This window comes from Oncorhynchus keta, chromosome 12 (assembly GCF_023373465.1).
Source record: "Oncorhynchus keta strain PuntledgeMale-10-30-2019 chromosome 12, Oket_V2, whole genome shotgun sequence".
Classification (NCBI taxonomy): Eukaryota; Metazoa; Chordata; class Actinopteri; order Salmoniformes; family Salmonidae; genus Oncorhynchus; species Oncorhynchus keta.
In genome coordinates this window covers 24,179,620-24,193,477 of record NC_068432.1, presented here as the reverse complement: position 1 = coordinate 24,193,477, position 13,858 = coordinate 24,179,620, and the positions used below count along the sequence as shown (strand labels likewise).

At 41.7% G+C, this 13,858-nt stretch overlaps 1 protein-coding gene across 1 annotated transcript in view; it reads right to left on the bottom strand.

Annotated features, from left to right (window-relative positions):
- Positions 1 to 20: 20 nt before the first annotated feature.
- LOC118371989 (LHFPL tetraspan subfamily member 7 protein-like) overlaps positions 21 to 13,858 on the bottom strand; it is a 250,013-nt gene continuing 236,175 nt past the window's right edge. The window contains exon 3 of the mRNA XM_052457885.1: positions 21 to 3,039. Coding sequence (XP_052313845.1) covers positions 2,813 to 3,039 — 227 coding nt within the window. The 3' untranslated portion in view covers positions 21 to 2,812. The remainder of the gene's footprint in view (positions 3,040 to 13,858) is intronic.

The following is a 13,858-nucleotide window of genomic DNA, read 5'->3' as shown; positions in this document are numbered from 1 at the left end:
ATTACAAAGAAAATTCACAGAACAGCAAACATTGTTAAGAGGGAAGTTTCAGATAAAACAAACATTGTTGATGTAATAAGTCAAATTATATATTTAAAGGGGGGGAGGGGCAGTTAAGAATGAAAAGTGAGATACAATAACATACAGTTATTAGTTTATTTACAACCAACATATTACAATGGAAAAACTAGTTCTACTACTCTACAAAAACAGTTTCACCAGTGCTGAGACTTGACACACAATGTTTCAACATTATATCGGGGTACAAATCCTGTGCAGTAGGTGAACCCCAGTCATTCCCAGTATCAAGCACAGTATCAGGTCCAATACAAATACCAGCATTTCTTTCTTGGTCTTCTTTTCAAAACATGGCAACACAATTACATATGTTTTTTTATCAGGACTTTTCCTCTAAGTAATTTTGGCAATTTTCAATGACGTTCATCTCAGTATTAAGCTCGCATGCACACACACACCTTGGAATGCAGTATGTATGTAAAAGCACACCGATTTGTGGAATTGGCTGCGTAGTCAGGGAAATTATACAATTTGTCCATGAAACATGATAAGAATAAAACGATTAAATTAGGAGAAATGTGATGGCAAAAACACACTAATCCATTGGCTTATCTCAGAAGTTAATTATTTTTAGCCACACTTTACATATTACCTGGATAATGTGTCAACTTAACACTAATAACTGCGGGCTAAGTTCAATTTGTACTGCTCTCAAGTTGTGCCACTCTACTTGGTGTATGGGCATGCCAGGAATTAATGCATTAGCTGCATGTCACAACCTTTTAATTTAGTGATTAAAGTCATTTTCCTCTTGTGAATAAATTGTCAGGGGCATAATTCAACACAAGTACAGCTCTCTCTCTCATTACCTTCAAGCTTTAAGAAGAGATCAGTTTTTTTCTTCTATAGAACATTCTTCCAAATTCAAGAAGATTATAATGTACAGAAGAAGCACATCTTGAAACATATACAGGAAAAGTACAGCACACAGGGAAAATAATGTGAACATTTCTACACTACAATATCCACAGTTGAAGTAGATAGTAACCTGATATTAATAAACTCTTAGAAAAAAATATGCTATCTAGAACCTAAAAGGGTTCTTCGGCTGTCCCCATAGGAGAACCCTTTGAAGAACCCTTTTTGGTTCCAGGTAGAACGCTTTTGGGTTCAATGCAATGTAGAACCCAAAAGCGTTCTACCTGGAACCAAAATTGGTTTTCCTATGGGGACAGCCAAAGAACTGTTTTGGAACTCATTTTTCTAAGAGTGTAGTATTGAAATAACTTGTCTTGGTTTTGTTATAAAGGCACACGTTGGTATGGTCAGAGCAGATATATTTTAATCTAGATCAGCTGTTTTACTATTAACTAACCCCAACTTTATCTGCACTCTAGTCTAGAATTTCAAGACAATGCTATCTTATCTTCTTGCCTTTCGCCTGATTTAACGTAGTCCTGAATTATAGTGTATCGCTAGTATTGTGTTGTGTAAAAACTGAAATAATAATGACTTGGGCTAACAAGACAACCATATTAACACTAGGAACTCTGGAAAGGTTGGTAGAAGGATGCCATATCATCCCAACATCAAATTTGTAACAAATGCTTTTCACATGCCTTAAAAGTTGACTATCAGACAAGTATTGTGTTATTATGCACACCTCTTTATCTATATTAATTTGTCTTGAAGGCAGGTCAGACACTTCTTTATTGTTTGGTACATCTCCTCCATTGAAAAACATGTCCAACAATTTCTCTAGAATTGTTACTGTCCAATGGTTCACTGCTTGAGACTTGTTGAAAATGTGAATGGTCTCTGACCTTTTAGAACCATGTTGAAGGTGTAGGCTAAGTCAGATGGCGAGTCCCCAGGCTAATGTTTCACTGTGCTACACGTCCATCTTATGACATCCTTACAGCCAGAGTGTTGTTCAATACTGGATCCAAACTGCATCTAGATCCAAACCTATATACAATCCCCTTTCCTCAAACTCCTCTGGACGGAGTCTTTGAATGCGCTCACTGTGTTGAGATCTATGGGTCTGAGTCAATGTCATAACTTTCTGATCCTTGCTTTGTCTTGATGTTAAATGGGTCTCCTATTGTCTTGACTGTTCTCCATATCCACATGAACCCATTGATTTAAAGGTAAAATAAATTGAAGATTGAAGCATGTCCATGTCCTTTGATAACTGTAGAAATGTTTCATATTGTCTGTTATTCTCATGCCACCCTTGACAATTGAAGATTCTCCTTATTGTCCCACCTTTTCTCTTGCAAACAACTCTGATGATTCTGGAATGTTACACTTATTCAGTATTGCCCACTATTAATGTCACCCTGGAGTCATTATGGTTATAGTCCTGACCATCACCCTCTGTCTGGTTACTGTAATGTTTAACCAACTTTCTATGTATAACAGATGAATATTTATGTATACTTCTGTCTATCTGAACAGAGGTTGTTGTTATCAATCCTTGTGTTTCTTTCAAACATGTATTTTTTCCAGAAAAAAAACAGAAAATGCAGTCACAAATTGACAGTAAAACAAAGAACATAACAATAAGGTAAATGATTAGATCAAAGAGATATATTCTGCTTGAAGGAAGACGGTACATAAATGTTATTCACAGTTGTGTATAGGCTAGTTGTATATCAGTGGGCAGGGCTTTTTAAAATGGTATCCTACAGAAGAAGTGGACGCAGGGGTTTCTCCATCTCCATGACATCATACACGGACGTAGGGAGTATTGTAGTAGACTGACTGGATGAGGGTGGGGTCCGTTGTTGCCCTATAAGAGAGTGGGCAAGGGTGTCGGGGACAGGTGCTCCTTTGGGGCATATTTGGCGAAGAAAGGCAGGAAGAGTGTGAGCATGACGCTGACGATGGCCAGCATGTATCCCCAGCCAATCTGGCAGTCCCCGGCATAATAGATGTCTGAGTCCCCGCAGAAGGATCTCACCAAGGTGGAGTTGAGTCCAAAGGGATAGACCAGCAGCCCAGATCCCATGATAAACACTGGAGGAGAGATGAGAAATGGAAGAGGCTTTTGGTTACAACCAGGGTTACATTCAAATACAATATCTTTAGACAGCACTTTGGACAACAAGATCCCCTATTGTTCAGCTTCCCACAAATATATCTTACATCCCTCCTTCTCATGTGCTTCTCTCAGTTATCCTTACATTTCAATCATCCTTCCAACTGAACTAAATCAAAGATCCAGCTGTAAAAGTTTCCATCCTGGCTCTTTGCGTTCAGCTTGACAAGTGTTCCTGGTAATGTTGACCCCCGGCCACTTGGTGGCACTAGAGGTTTTGCATTATGAGCCGACAGCCCACAGATACGGTCAAAAGTGTAATTTAGGAGCTGCACTGTCTGCCCTATCTCCAGTTGCACCCTGAATAGCACCTATAGAAAAATAAATCACTATTGAGATTGAGTCTCAACTCAGCCAGGGAGTGATGGAGGAAGGACTGATTGAGGAGAAGGAAAAAAAGGAGCTCTGATGGCTCTGGATTGACAGGCCTGGCTAATGCAAAGTGAATCATGTCTCCCAAAAACCATTAGCACTTCTCATGCCAAACTGACGACCACAAGAAAAGAGCCTGGCACTTTAATATGCAGCAATCAGCTTTCCCAGACAGTATCACATCCTTAGTGCCCCATGTAGCGACTGGCTGAGAGAGTGGCTCAGTTTTTCAAAATTGAGTTAGGTTTGCCAGCCAGCGCTGCCAAGAAGCAGCTATCCATTGCTGAGTATCATCATTCCTACTCTTACTCATGTTGAGGAAAAACTAAGGTTATATTTCCATTAAACTGGACTGTCATTGTTTGTTTTTTTACGATACAATGAAATAATAGGGTACTATCGATAACGAGCTATCATTCACAGCTGTCTGTCTGTCTGTCTGTCTATAAAACACATTAAACACGTATCATCTTTTGTTCATGTATTGATTCCAGAGTTTCTGAGTTTCAAGGACAGTGTAGCAGCAGAGTGTAATAGTGTAATAGTGAAGTTATAAGATAAGGCAATGGGGATGTCAAGTATCAAAATTGTTTTATGCTACAATGTTATATATTTTTGGGAAAGGGTTGAAGGGAGCTCTATATTATGACATGTTCCATGCAGAGAGAGTGATAAGATGTAACTTTTTGATGTGTGTTTGAAAACCCTCTGGGAGAGACTGGTGAGAGTCATGCTAAGGGCACAGAGGAGAGAGAAACTGATAGAGATAGGGAGAAAAACAAGGAGAGAAAATGAGAAGGAGACAAATGGAGTCAGAGAAAGAAGGGGGTGAGAAAAAGGAAATAGGTGGCAAAAAAAGAAGTCCAAGAAGCAGAGGGAACGGGGAGAGGTTGTATGTGTTGGAAGTTAGGGCACTGTGTACCAGCATCACCCCATTAGAGTGAGCTGTTTGAGGCTGAGGATGTGGCTGCTGGAGCCCCAACCCAGAGCTGAGGATGCTGTACCCCCAATCCACCCAGAGCTCTGTCTCTGTCCTGCTCAGAATGGCCCTGTGTTTATCTGCAGGGGCCCGGCTCTTCAAAGCAGCCTGGCTAATGATACTTTAATGGCCTTCTCTATCAAACTATCATTGGTTTTGTGGAAGGTGCACAAAGACACAGGCAGGGTTTCCTTTTCAAGGCACTTCCCTCGCCGTTCCTCTCCACAGCAGAGAGATGACAGCAGTCACACACAGCCAAAACCCAAATGGATAAATAATGAAGAAACATGCCAGGCCCCCAAATAGTCGATGCAGGAATTAAATCAAACCACATAACATAGCTTTGAAACAAGTGGCACGAAAGCCTTGAGGGTAGGTATACGGAGAGGGGGCAATTGTTGTCTGCATCAGATAAGCACTGTGCCTCAGGTCGATATGATCGCTCTAGGCTGCATAGCTCTGTTAATGGGAACAGACTTATCAAGAACGTACAAGTCTGACAACCCTGGACTCACTTTACCTGGATAAAGTCTGAAGACTAGAGTAGATTACTGTTTTGCTGTATGTAGGACGACTGGGAAGATCTATAGCTACTGTGTTATGTACTATAGGATTACTGGGAAGATCAAACTGAAGCATTTATCCTTGATTTCTGTTGCCTATTGATGATTAAAAACATGTATACACAGTCAGTCTGTGATATAATAAATGTACAGTACACATTACAGGAGGTTGGTGGCACATTAATTGGGGAGGACGGGCTCGTGGTAATGGCTGGAGCGGAATAAGTGGAATGGTATCAAATACAAAACATGTCGTTTCCATGCATTTCATGTCATTCCATATGCTCCGTTCCATCTATAATTATGAACCGTCCTCCCCTCAACAGCCCCCTGTGGTATACAGCTGAAGTCGGAAGTTTAGGTTGGAGTCATTAAAACTAGTTTTTCAAACACTCCATAAATGTCTTGTTAAACTATAGTTTTGGCAAGTCGGTGAGGACATCTACTATGTGCATGACACAAGTAATTTTTCCAACAATTGTTTACAGACAGATTGTTTCACTTATAATTCACTGTGTCACAATTCCATTGGGTCAGAAGTTTACATACACTAAGTTGACTGTGCCTTTAAACAGCTTGGAAAATTCCAGAAAATTATGTCATGGCTTTAGAAGCTTCTGGTAACTCAGTGCCTCTTTGCCTGACATCATGGGAAAATCAAAAGAAATCAGCCAAGAAATTTGAGAAGTCTGGTTCATCCTTGGGAGCAATTTCCAAATGCCTGAAGGTGCCATGTTCATCTGTACAAACAATAGTACGCAGGAATAAACACCTTGGGACCACGCAGTCGTCATACCACTCAGGAAGAAGACGTGATGATAGAGATGAACGTACTTTGGTGCGAATCTAACCCAGAACAACAGCAAAGGACCATGTGAAGATGCTGGAGGAAACAGGTACAAAAGTATCTATATCCACAGTAAAACGAGTCGTATATCGACATAACCTCAATGGCCGCTCAGCAAGGAAGAAGCCACGGCTCCAAAAACACCATAAAAAAGCCAGACTAAGGTTTGCTACTGCACGTGGGGACAAAGATCGTACTTTCTGGAGAAATGTCCTCTGGTCTGATGAAACAAAAATAGAACTGTTTGGCCATAATGACCATCGTTATGTTTGGAGGAAAAAGGGGGATGCTTGCAAGCCGAAGAACACCATCTCAACCGTGAAGCAGAATCATGCTGTGGGGGTGCTTTGCTGCAGGAGGGACTGGTGCACTTCACAAAATAGATGGCATCACGAGGCAGGAAAACTATGTGGATATATTGAAGCAACATCTCAAGACATCAGTCAGGAAGTTAAAGCTTGGTTGCAAATGGGTCTTCCAAATGGACAATGACCCCAAGCATACTTCCAAAGTTGTGGCAAAATGGCTTAAGGACAACAAAGTCAAGGTATTGGAGTGGCCATCACAAAGCCCTGACCTCAATCCTATTGAAAATGTGTGGGCTGAACTGAAAAAGCATGTGTGAGCAAGGAGGCCAACAAACCTGACTCAGTTACACCAGCTCTGTTGGGAGGAATGGGCTAAAATGCCCCTAAACTGGGAAGCTTGTGAAACTTGGGAAGCTTGTGGAAGGCTACCCAAACGTTTGACCGAAGTTAAACAATTTAAAGGCAATGCTACCAAATACTAATTGTGTGTTTGTAAACTTCTGACCCACTGGGAATGAGATGAAAGAAATAAAAGCTGAAATATATAATTCTCTCTACTATTATTCTGACATTTCACATTGTTAAAATAAAGTGGTGATCCTAACTGGCCTAAAACAGGGAATTTTACTAGGATTAAATGTCAGGAATTTTGAAAAACTGAGTTTAAATGTATTTGGTTAAGGTGTATGTAAACGTCCGACGTTAACTGTACATACAGTATATGATGGTTTTGATGATGTTCAGGATTACATGTACTGTATGCATGCATATACAGTACATACAATTTAGTGATTTGACTCGTGTTCAAGATTAGCAGTAGCAGCCCACTATGGACACAGATGGGTAAATGCAATCTCATGAATATAGAAGCTGAGGGAGCAGTAACAAATTACACAATGGTGCGATGCAGTGAAACTGCATATGGTAACCTCACAGCATTCATTATTCTCCCATCCAACAGGGCCAGGGGAGTGGGGAAAGCATCCCGCTCTCATCTCATATGCCATATTGAATGTCCCATGTTTTATTGACATGTTTAGAGAGACATAATGGACGTGTGATTATAAAGGGCAAACTCAGTTATTCTGGAGTTGAGACTTGACTTGAGAGTGTTTGTGGAGTTCACCTGAATACAAAATATCCACAATGGCAACTTGGCAAGTGCTGTAAAACCCAAGCTACGATAGCATAAAAGTAAATAATGTAGCATTAAAACGGGCCACAAACAACCATTGAGCTGACTTACATACTGTAAACTGCACATAGAATTGCAAAGCACCAAGGATGATCTAAATCCTAAAACAACAACGTTAATTTGGATGGGCGCCTCGGAACTGGTCCCAGATACAATGAGTATCCATCAAGAGTGGGCAGGAGGACTTTTGACGCTACACTTGGCCATTTGGGCGGCAGGTACAGCAGTAATAAAGGCAGTTAGCCACGAAAAAGAGCTGTTAAAACGTAATTACGGGAGTTTAAAGAGCCGTCTCCACAATAGCTGCATGGCAGTGAAAAGCGTTCAGCACAGCACTTCAACACACATCTCCTTCCTTCTTCCTGTTCCTATTAGACACTGTTTACTGTGCTTCCTGCGCCATTCACGCTCATGTGCACACAAACCATGTACATTCTTGGAGATTGGAATCAGGTGGGACTGGAAGGGAGGGCATGAGAACAATTAACGGGGAAGAGAAAGACAGAGGAAACAATGGGAAAAGGATACTGTAGGTCACCCAGGGGCTAATGTGTCTTATTTACAGACACCCCACATCCATACAGACACGCAGACACACAGACGGACAAACACAGAGACGGCAAACATGGATCACAATGGAAAGCAAAGCTATAGTTTTACACCTTGGGGTAAGTCAGTCACGAATCACTGCCACTCTATCAGCTCTCTGTGTTTATCTGTGTGTGTGTGTATGTGTGTATGTGTGTTTGTGTGTGCGGGCATACATGCATGTGTGCTGTAGCAAGGACCGCACTGAGAGTCTAACCGCACTTATAAATTACCCTGCAGCCTGTCTGGCTGAATACAACAACAGCAAAGCCGATGTGATACTAATGATAGTAAATCACCAGCCAAAACAGAGGCCTGCCTCTCTGTTTAGCAACATATGCTGTTTAAGAATATTCTTTGAGTTCATCCACATGGGTTTGACTTTATGCTCAGGCTCATACGTCCTCTGTGGTTACACCACTGACACGGTTATCCTTGAAGTTTGAAATCCTGGAAAAACAACCCTAGAATGTTACACAATTGGGATAATTGTTTGTGGCGAACAACAGAGAGATTCAGAGAGATGTTCTCCCGATGGTTTGAAGGGCACTCAGCCTCAACCGGCGATGGTTGAAAAAGATCATGTTTTTGACAAATGCAGCAACACTTTGTATAATTGTCCTCCAATAATTTTCACAGACAGCCGTGAAGTCAGGAGGCCTAGGCTCTGTGATTATCACTGAACCTTTAGCAGAGTCAATCCTCTAAAATAAACATCCTACTTTTGTAGGAGTATGTTTAGTATTCAATCAGATTTAGGGAGAGTAATAGAGGGGAAGCACCTAGGGGTGGCCCTACACCCAAACAAGCAGAGCCTCCCTACCAGAGGAAGAGGCAAAGTCAAAAGAGAAATGAAGAGTCAATCACCACCTTCCGGAGACAGACAAGGAATACCAAAGAGAAGTAATCCTTCTCACCCCCAAAAAAAAAAAAAAAAAAAGGACAAGACAGAAGAGAAGACAAGACTTAAAAAAGACAAAGAAAAGAGAAATGAAGAGAAGACAGAAGAGAAGATAAAGGGAAAAGAAAGAGAAGAGAGGAGATGTGACGTGAAGAGAGACAGGCAAAGCTCAGTAGAGCAGCCTTGATTCTCCTCTCTCTTTTCCCTGGACTGTTCAGTGAGAATATGACAGGAGAGAAGAAATGTTGGAAGGAGAGAAGTGAGGAGAGCTCAGCCTTGACTTTATTGCTCTCTCTGGTCGCTTGACTGCTCACGTTTGTCAATGAACTAGTGAGACACGCCAGAAAATGATACTGAATTACACAGCCGTGAGAATGAGAAAAATATAAAGTTTCTATAAAGGTATTTGAAGAGAACTTGTTGGCCCTTGGCCTGTCCCCAGAGTAAGGTGTGTGATGAGGTAGCGTCCATGCGTGACAATGCATTAACTCTCGGCTGGGAACCACAGTAACACCATGGTAACTCTGTATCCAATCACACAGGGTGGACTGAGGTCCCCGTTCACTCTCTCTGGGTCAGGCTTAGGGAGGGCTATATACGGGGACTGAGAGGTTTTAGTGAGAGTGTATGATACCACAGACGTCATATACCAATAAAGTCATGTTTTCACATACACCGGAGAGCTGCAGCGATATGTGTTGATTTACAGGGTCAGCCATAGCGTTGGATGTTGTGTGCATACACTCTGATACTGTAGGTTAGTGTGTGTGGAGCATCCAACATGCACAAACAACACCCATTAAAACAAAAGGCGATGAACTTTACACTCGAGTACTAACGTATTAGCACATAGACTTTTGGCATATTCAAATAGAGTTGTCACCTGTTGGTGAATCATCGAATGAGAACATTAGCCTGTGATACATGACCTTTTAGTTGTCTAGTCAGTCCAATGCCCTGTGGTGCTGAGGGTTATATGACAGTGATCTCCATCAGTGAGTAGTGAGGTGGAATGTGGCCCAGTCTCAGAAGATGATGTGGTCATCCTAGAAATGGATGACTAGAACAGGCATCATGTTGAGTATACCTACACACGTTAAGTGTACCCATGCTAGTAATTCTATTTCTGTGGTGGTCATCCTGTATTTCCTCCACGTACCATCAGAGTACTTAATTACAAGCCATCCTGCTGCTGGTGCTGGGGACCTGGAGGGCCATTCATTATATCGCCAAGACTTCTGCTTTGGATCAAACTTTATTACCTCCCAACGCTGACTGCCATAACTCAGTTAGCACTGAGGAAAGTTGCCCGTGTGATTGAATTAGAGATTGATGTGATGGCTCCCTCCCTGGCCTGGTCTGTCTAATCCTCTGCTCTGGTTAGCCAGGCCTGACTGGCTTGCTGGCTGCTGTTATTTGTCCGTTCTGTCTGCTCCCTCTGGCTCTGTCAATGACTACAGCTACAGCCCCCGCCATGATTACTGTCAGAAATGGCTGAACACACAAACCTCAACAATCATGTTTTCCCCCTGGGTTAGAAACACTGCTGTGAATCTGAGGATAAGCTAAGGTCAAAGGGAAGAGCTTTGACACTTGACAAGTCAAATCACATGCTTCGTAAGCAACAGGTGTAAACTAATAGTGAAATGCTTACTTACGGGCCCTTCCCAACAACACAAAATACAACAAAAAACCTTATAATAAATAAATAAATACAATAGAAATACACAATGATAAACACACAATGAGCAATGATAGCTTGGCTATATGGAGCGGCAGCGTAGCCTAGTGGTTAGAGCGTTGGACTAGTTACCGGAAGGTTGCGAGTTCAAACCCCCGAGCTGACAAGGTACAAATCTGTCGTTCTGCCCCTGAACAGGCAGTTAACCCACTGTTCCCAGGCCGTCATTGGAAATAAGAATATGTTCTTAACTGACTTGCCTGGTTAAATAATGGTAATACAATATATATACACAAGTCGACAGAATAACTATGATAATGGTTTCGACAGCGAGAGAGGAGATTAAATGGATTGTGAGTGACTCCTTTTCTCCTCGTCCCCCTCCACCATTATATCTGCATTTCAGTCTTGCAGCAAACATGGTAGATGAATATGAGGGCTAATGTTGTCCCGAGGGTCACTTATCTCCTACAGTAAGACCCACAAGCATATCTGTGACACTCCCAGTCCTAACAAAGACTAGCCCACAGCAGAAGGCCTGACTAGAACAACCCAGCCACCACACAGGCTCAGATATCATCCACAGAGACTCAGCTACCAGGAACAGGATGTGATCCTGTGTGTCTCTATCCACAGGAGTCTGCTCTCATTCTCCAAAGGAACTTTCCGTTTGGCTGCTGTGCCAATTAGGATTCTATCTGTGGTACTGTGCACTGAAACAACTAGGGGCAGTACAGTCACGCACATACAGAACAATATGTCTTACCTAACCTTACCTCACCTAACTACATACCTGAGAGCTAAGGTCACAGTAACTGAACAAAGAATGTTCCTCTTCACAATGGCAAACACACTGTTATTTTTACTCTTGCATTGTTCCCTTGCAAATATTTGGGAGCGGGTGTAATTAAAAATTTAAAAATAATATACAAATGTATAATAAATCTTTATTTGCCAGCACACCACTCATTTATTTGTGTTGCCAGCGTTGTTTGTCAGTTATGAAGCACAGTGACATGAAACATGCTGTAGGCCCTGGAAATACCAAGAAATATTCTTTAATTACAGCTGCAGCCGCATAGCCATACATCAAACCTCTTTCGTTCTAGTGATCATTTTTCCTGTTGTCTACCTTTCCCTTTGCTTTGATTAACAGATGCTGCAGATACACAACACCACAGGTGTGGTGATCCTGCCTACGCGTTTGCATGTCTCTGTTCTTGTTTCTAATAGAAGTGGGACTGGTGTTCGTTCTGTGGCACAAAGTGGATGTTGACGGTGGGTAGATGTGTATATCTATTTTAAAAACTTTGAGCCGTTTGCAGTTTAAGATTTTTTGTTAAATCAGTGTGTGTGTGTGTGTGTGTGTTTCAGTCAAATCATTTTCCTATAATTTCCTACCATAAACCCCTATAATGAAAGCAGAAAGGTTGGCAGTGGGGATACGGTGTCTCTTGGAAATTGCTTTTCATCGCCCGCATGCGAAACCTATTCCCATTTCCGTCTCCAGGCAGCCAGGCAGGCAGGTGATAGGTATGGACGACCTCTCCTCTCCCCCTGGTCTGAAGGAGATGGAGGAGAGAGGTCCTGACGGCCCACCATCACATTAAAGCTACAGGCATGTCTGACCATGCAGGGAATTAAACAGGGACTGTGGAGATGACAGGAGGGTTCACATCTCATATGCCAATCTACAGTACCTTCCATGAATATGTCTAGGTGCTACTGGAGGGCCACAGACAGAGACAAGGGAGAGATGTGTATATCTATAGTTATATGTATGTATATGTATATATACAGTTGCAGTGATTGACAGTGAGTCTAAAGGAAAATGTGTTTTATATATGCCCAAGGATCCAAGCGAGAATCACCTGAGTTCTTATTCCTCTGTAAACACACCTCAATGTGCTCAGGGAGATAAATATTCTGGTATGAAGATGAAACTCTATTGCTTGCAGCTAACGATGAAGTTAGCTTATTGGTTGTGGTAAACTATGGTGAATTTCAGGTAGTCAGATGGGACTGTAGCTAGGAGTGGAAGGTCATGGGTATAAAACAGCACGGAGGGACCATATCTTAATGTGATGATCTGTGCTGTAGCAGCATTCTGCACAAGCTTTGTTGATAATTAAGCACAGTGTGCCTCTGGGAAATTGTGCGAATGCATTTGCTTCTTCTTGAATAACCTCATGTCCTAGAAACGTTTGGCTGGAGGTGTTCACGAAACCAAGAACACACGCACATGTACACACACACACACACACACACACACACACACACATAGAAAACACTCCCTGTAAATGATTCCCAATGCTGTGAAAGTGAAAGTAGTAGTCGTGACTCCAATGTGTCACGCCCTGGTCGAAGTATGTATGTTTGTCTTCATTAATTTGGTCAGGCCAGGGTGTGACATGGGTTTATTTTGTGGTGTGTTTTTGTATTGGGGTTTTAGTAGGTATTAGGATTGTAGCTGAGTAGGGTTGTCTAGGAGAGTCTATGGTTGCCTTGAGGCGGTTCTTAATCAGAGGCAGGTGATTTTCGTTGTCTCTGATTGGGAACCATATTTAGGCAGCCATATTCTTTCAGTGTTTCGTGGGTGATTGTTCCTGTCTTTGTGTTTGCACCAGATAGGGCTGTTTCGGTTTTCACATTTCATTATTTTGTAGTTTCTTCATGTATAGTTTTTTCCTTCATTAAAATATCATGAATCATCATCACGCTGCATTTTGGTCCGATCCTTGTTCCACCTCTTCGTCAGAGGAGGAGATAGAAGAGAGCCGTTACACAATGTGGGAAGGGAAGAGAAAGAAATATGTTTTTAGGCCAAGGCTCTGTAGAGGAAAAACAATAGCAGGAAATCTCTGATCCCAGACAAAAAGGAGGGTCATTCCAAATTGGCTCCTTTTCAGAAGTGTAACTTCATAAAAATAAAAATGTTTGATTTCACCTCATTTTAACATTATATCATAAAGAGCACATGTTCAACTTCATAAAAACACTTTTTCATATCTCAAGAGGTAGTAAGTGCCAAATAAAGTAACAGGCATCAGGCATTAATCCTCTTTATGGCTGATGGAAGCTTGTTGTGTGCAACAGGGAGTGGCTATTGAATGCAAGATTCACAAAAAAATGTAATTGTTCAAACATTTCTAGCTTGTCTATCTATGGATAACAGGATTGACTTGTTACGCTCAACCCGCACAGTTTTCCACCACAAAACACCAGAACATTACTAAATTGTCATTACTTTGCCATGATGGCCTATTTATTGCCTTACCCCCCTTATCTTACCTCATTTGCACA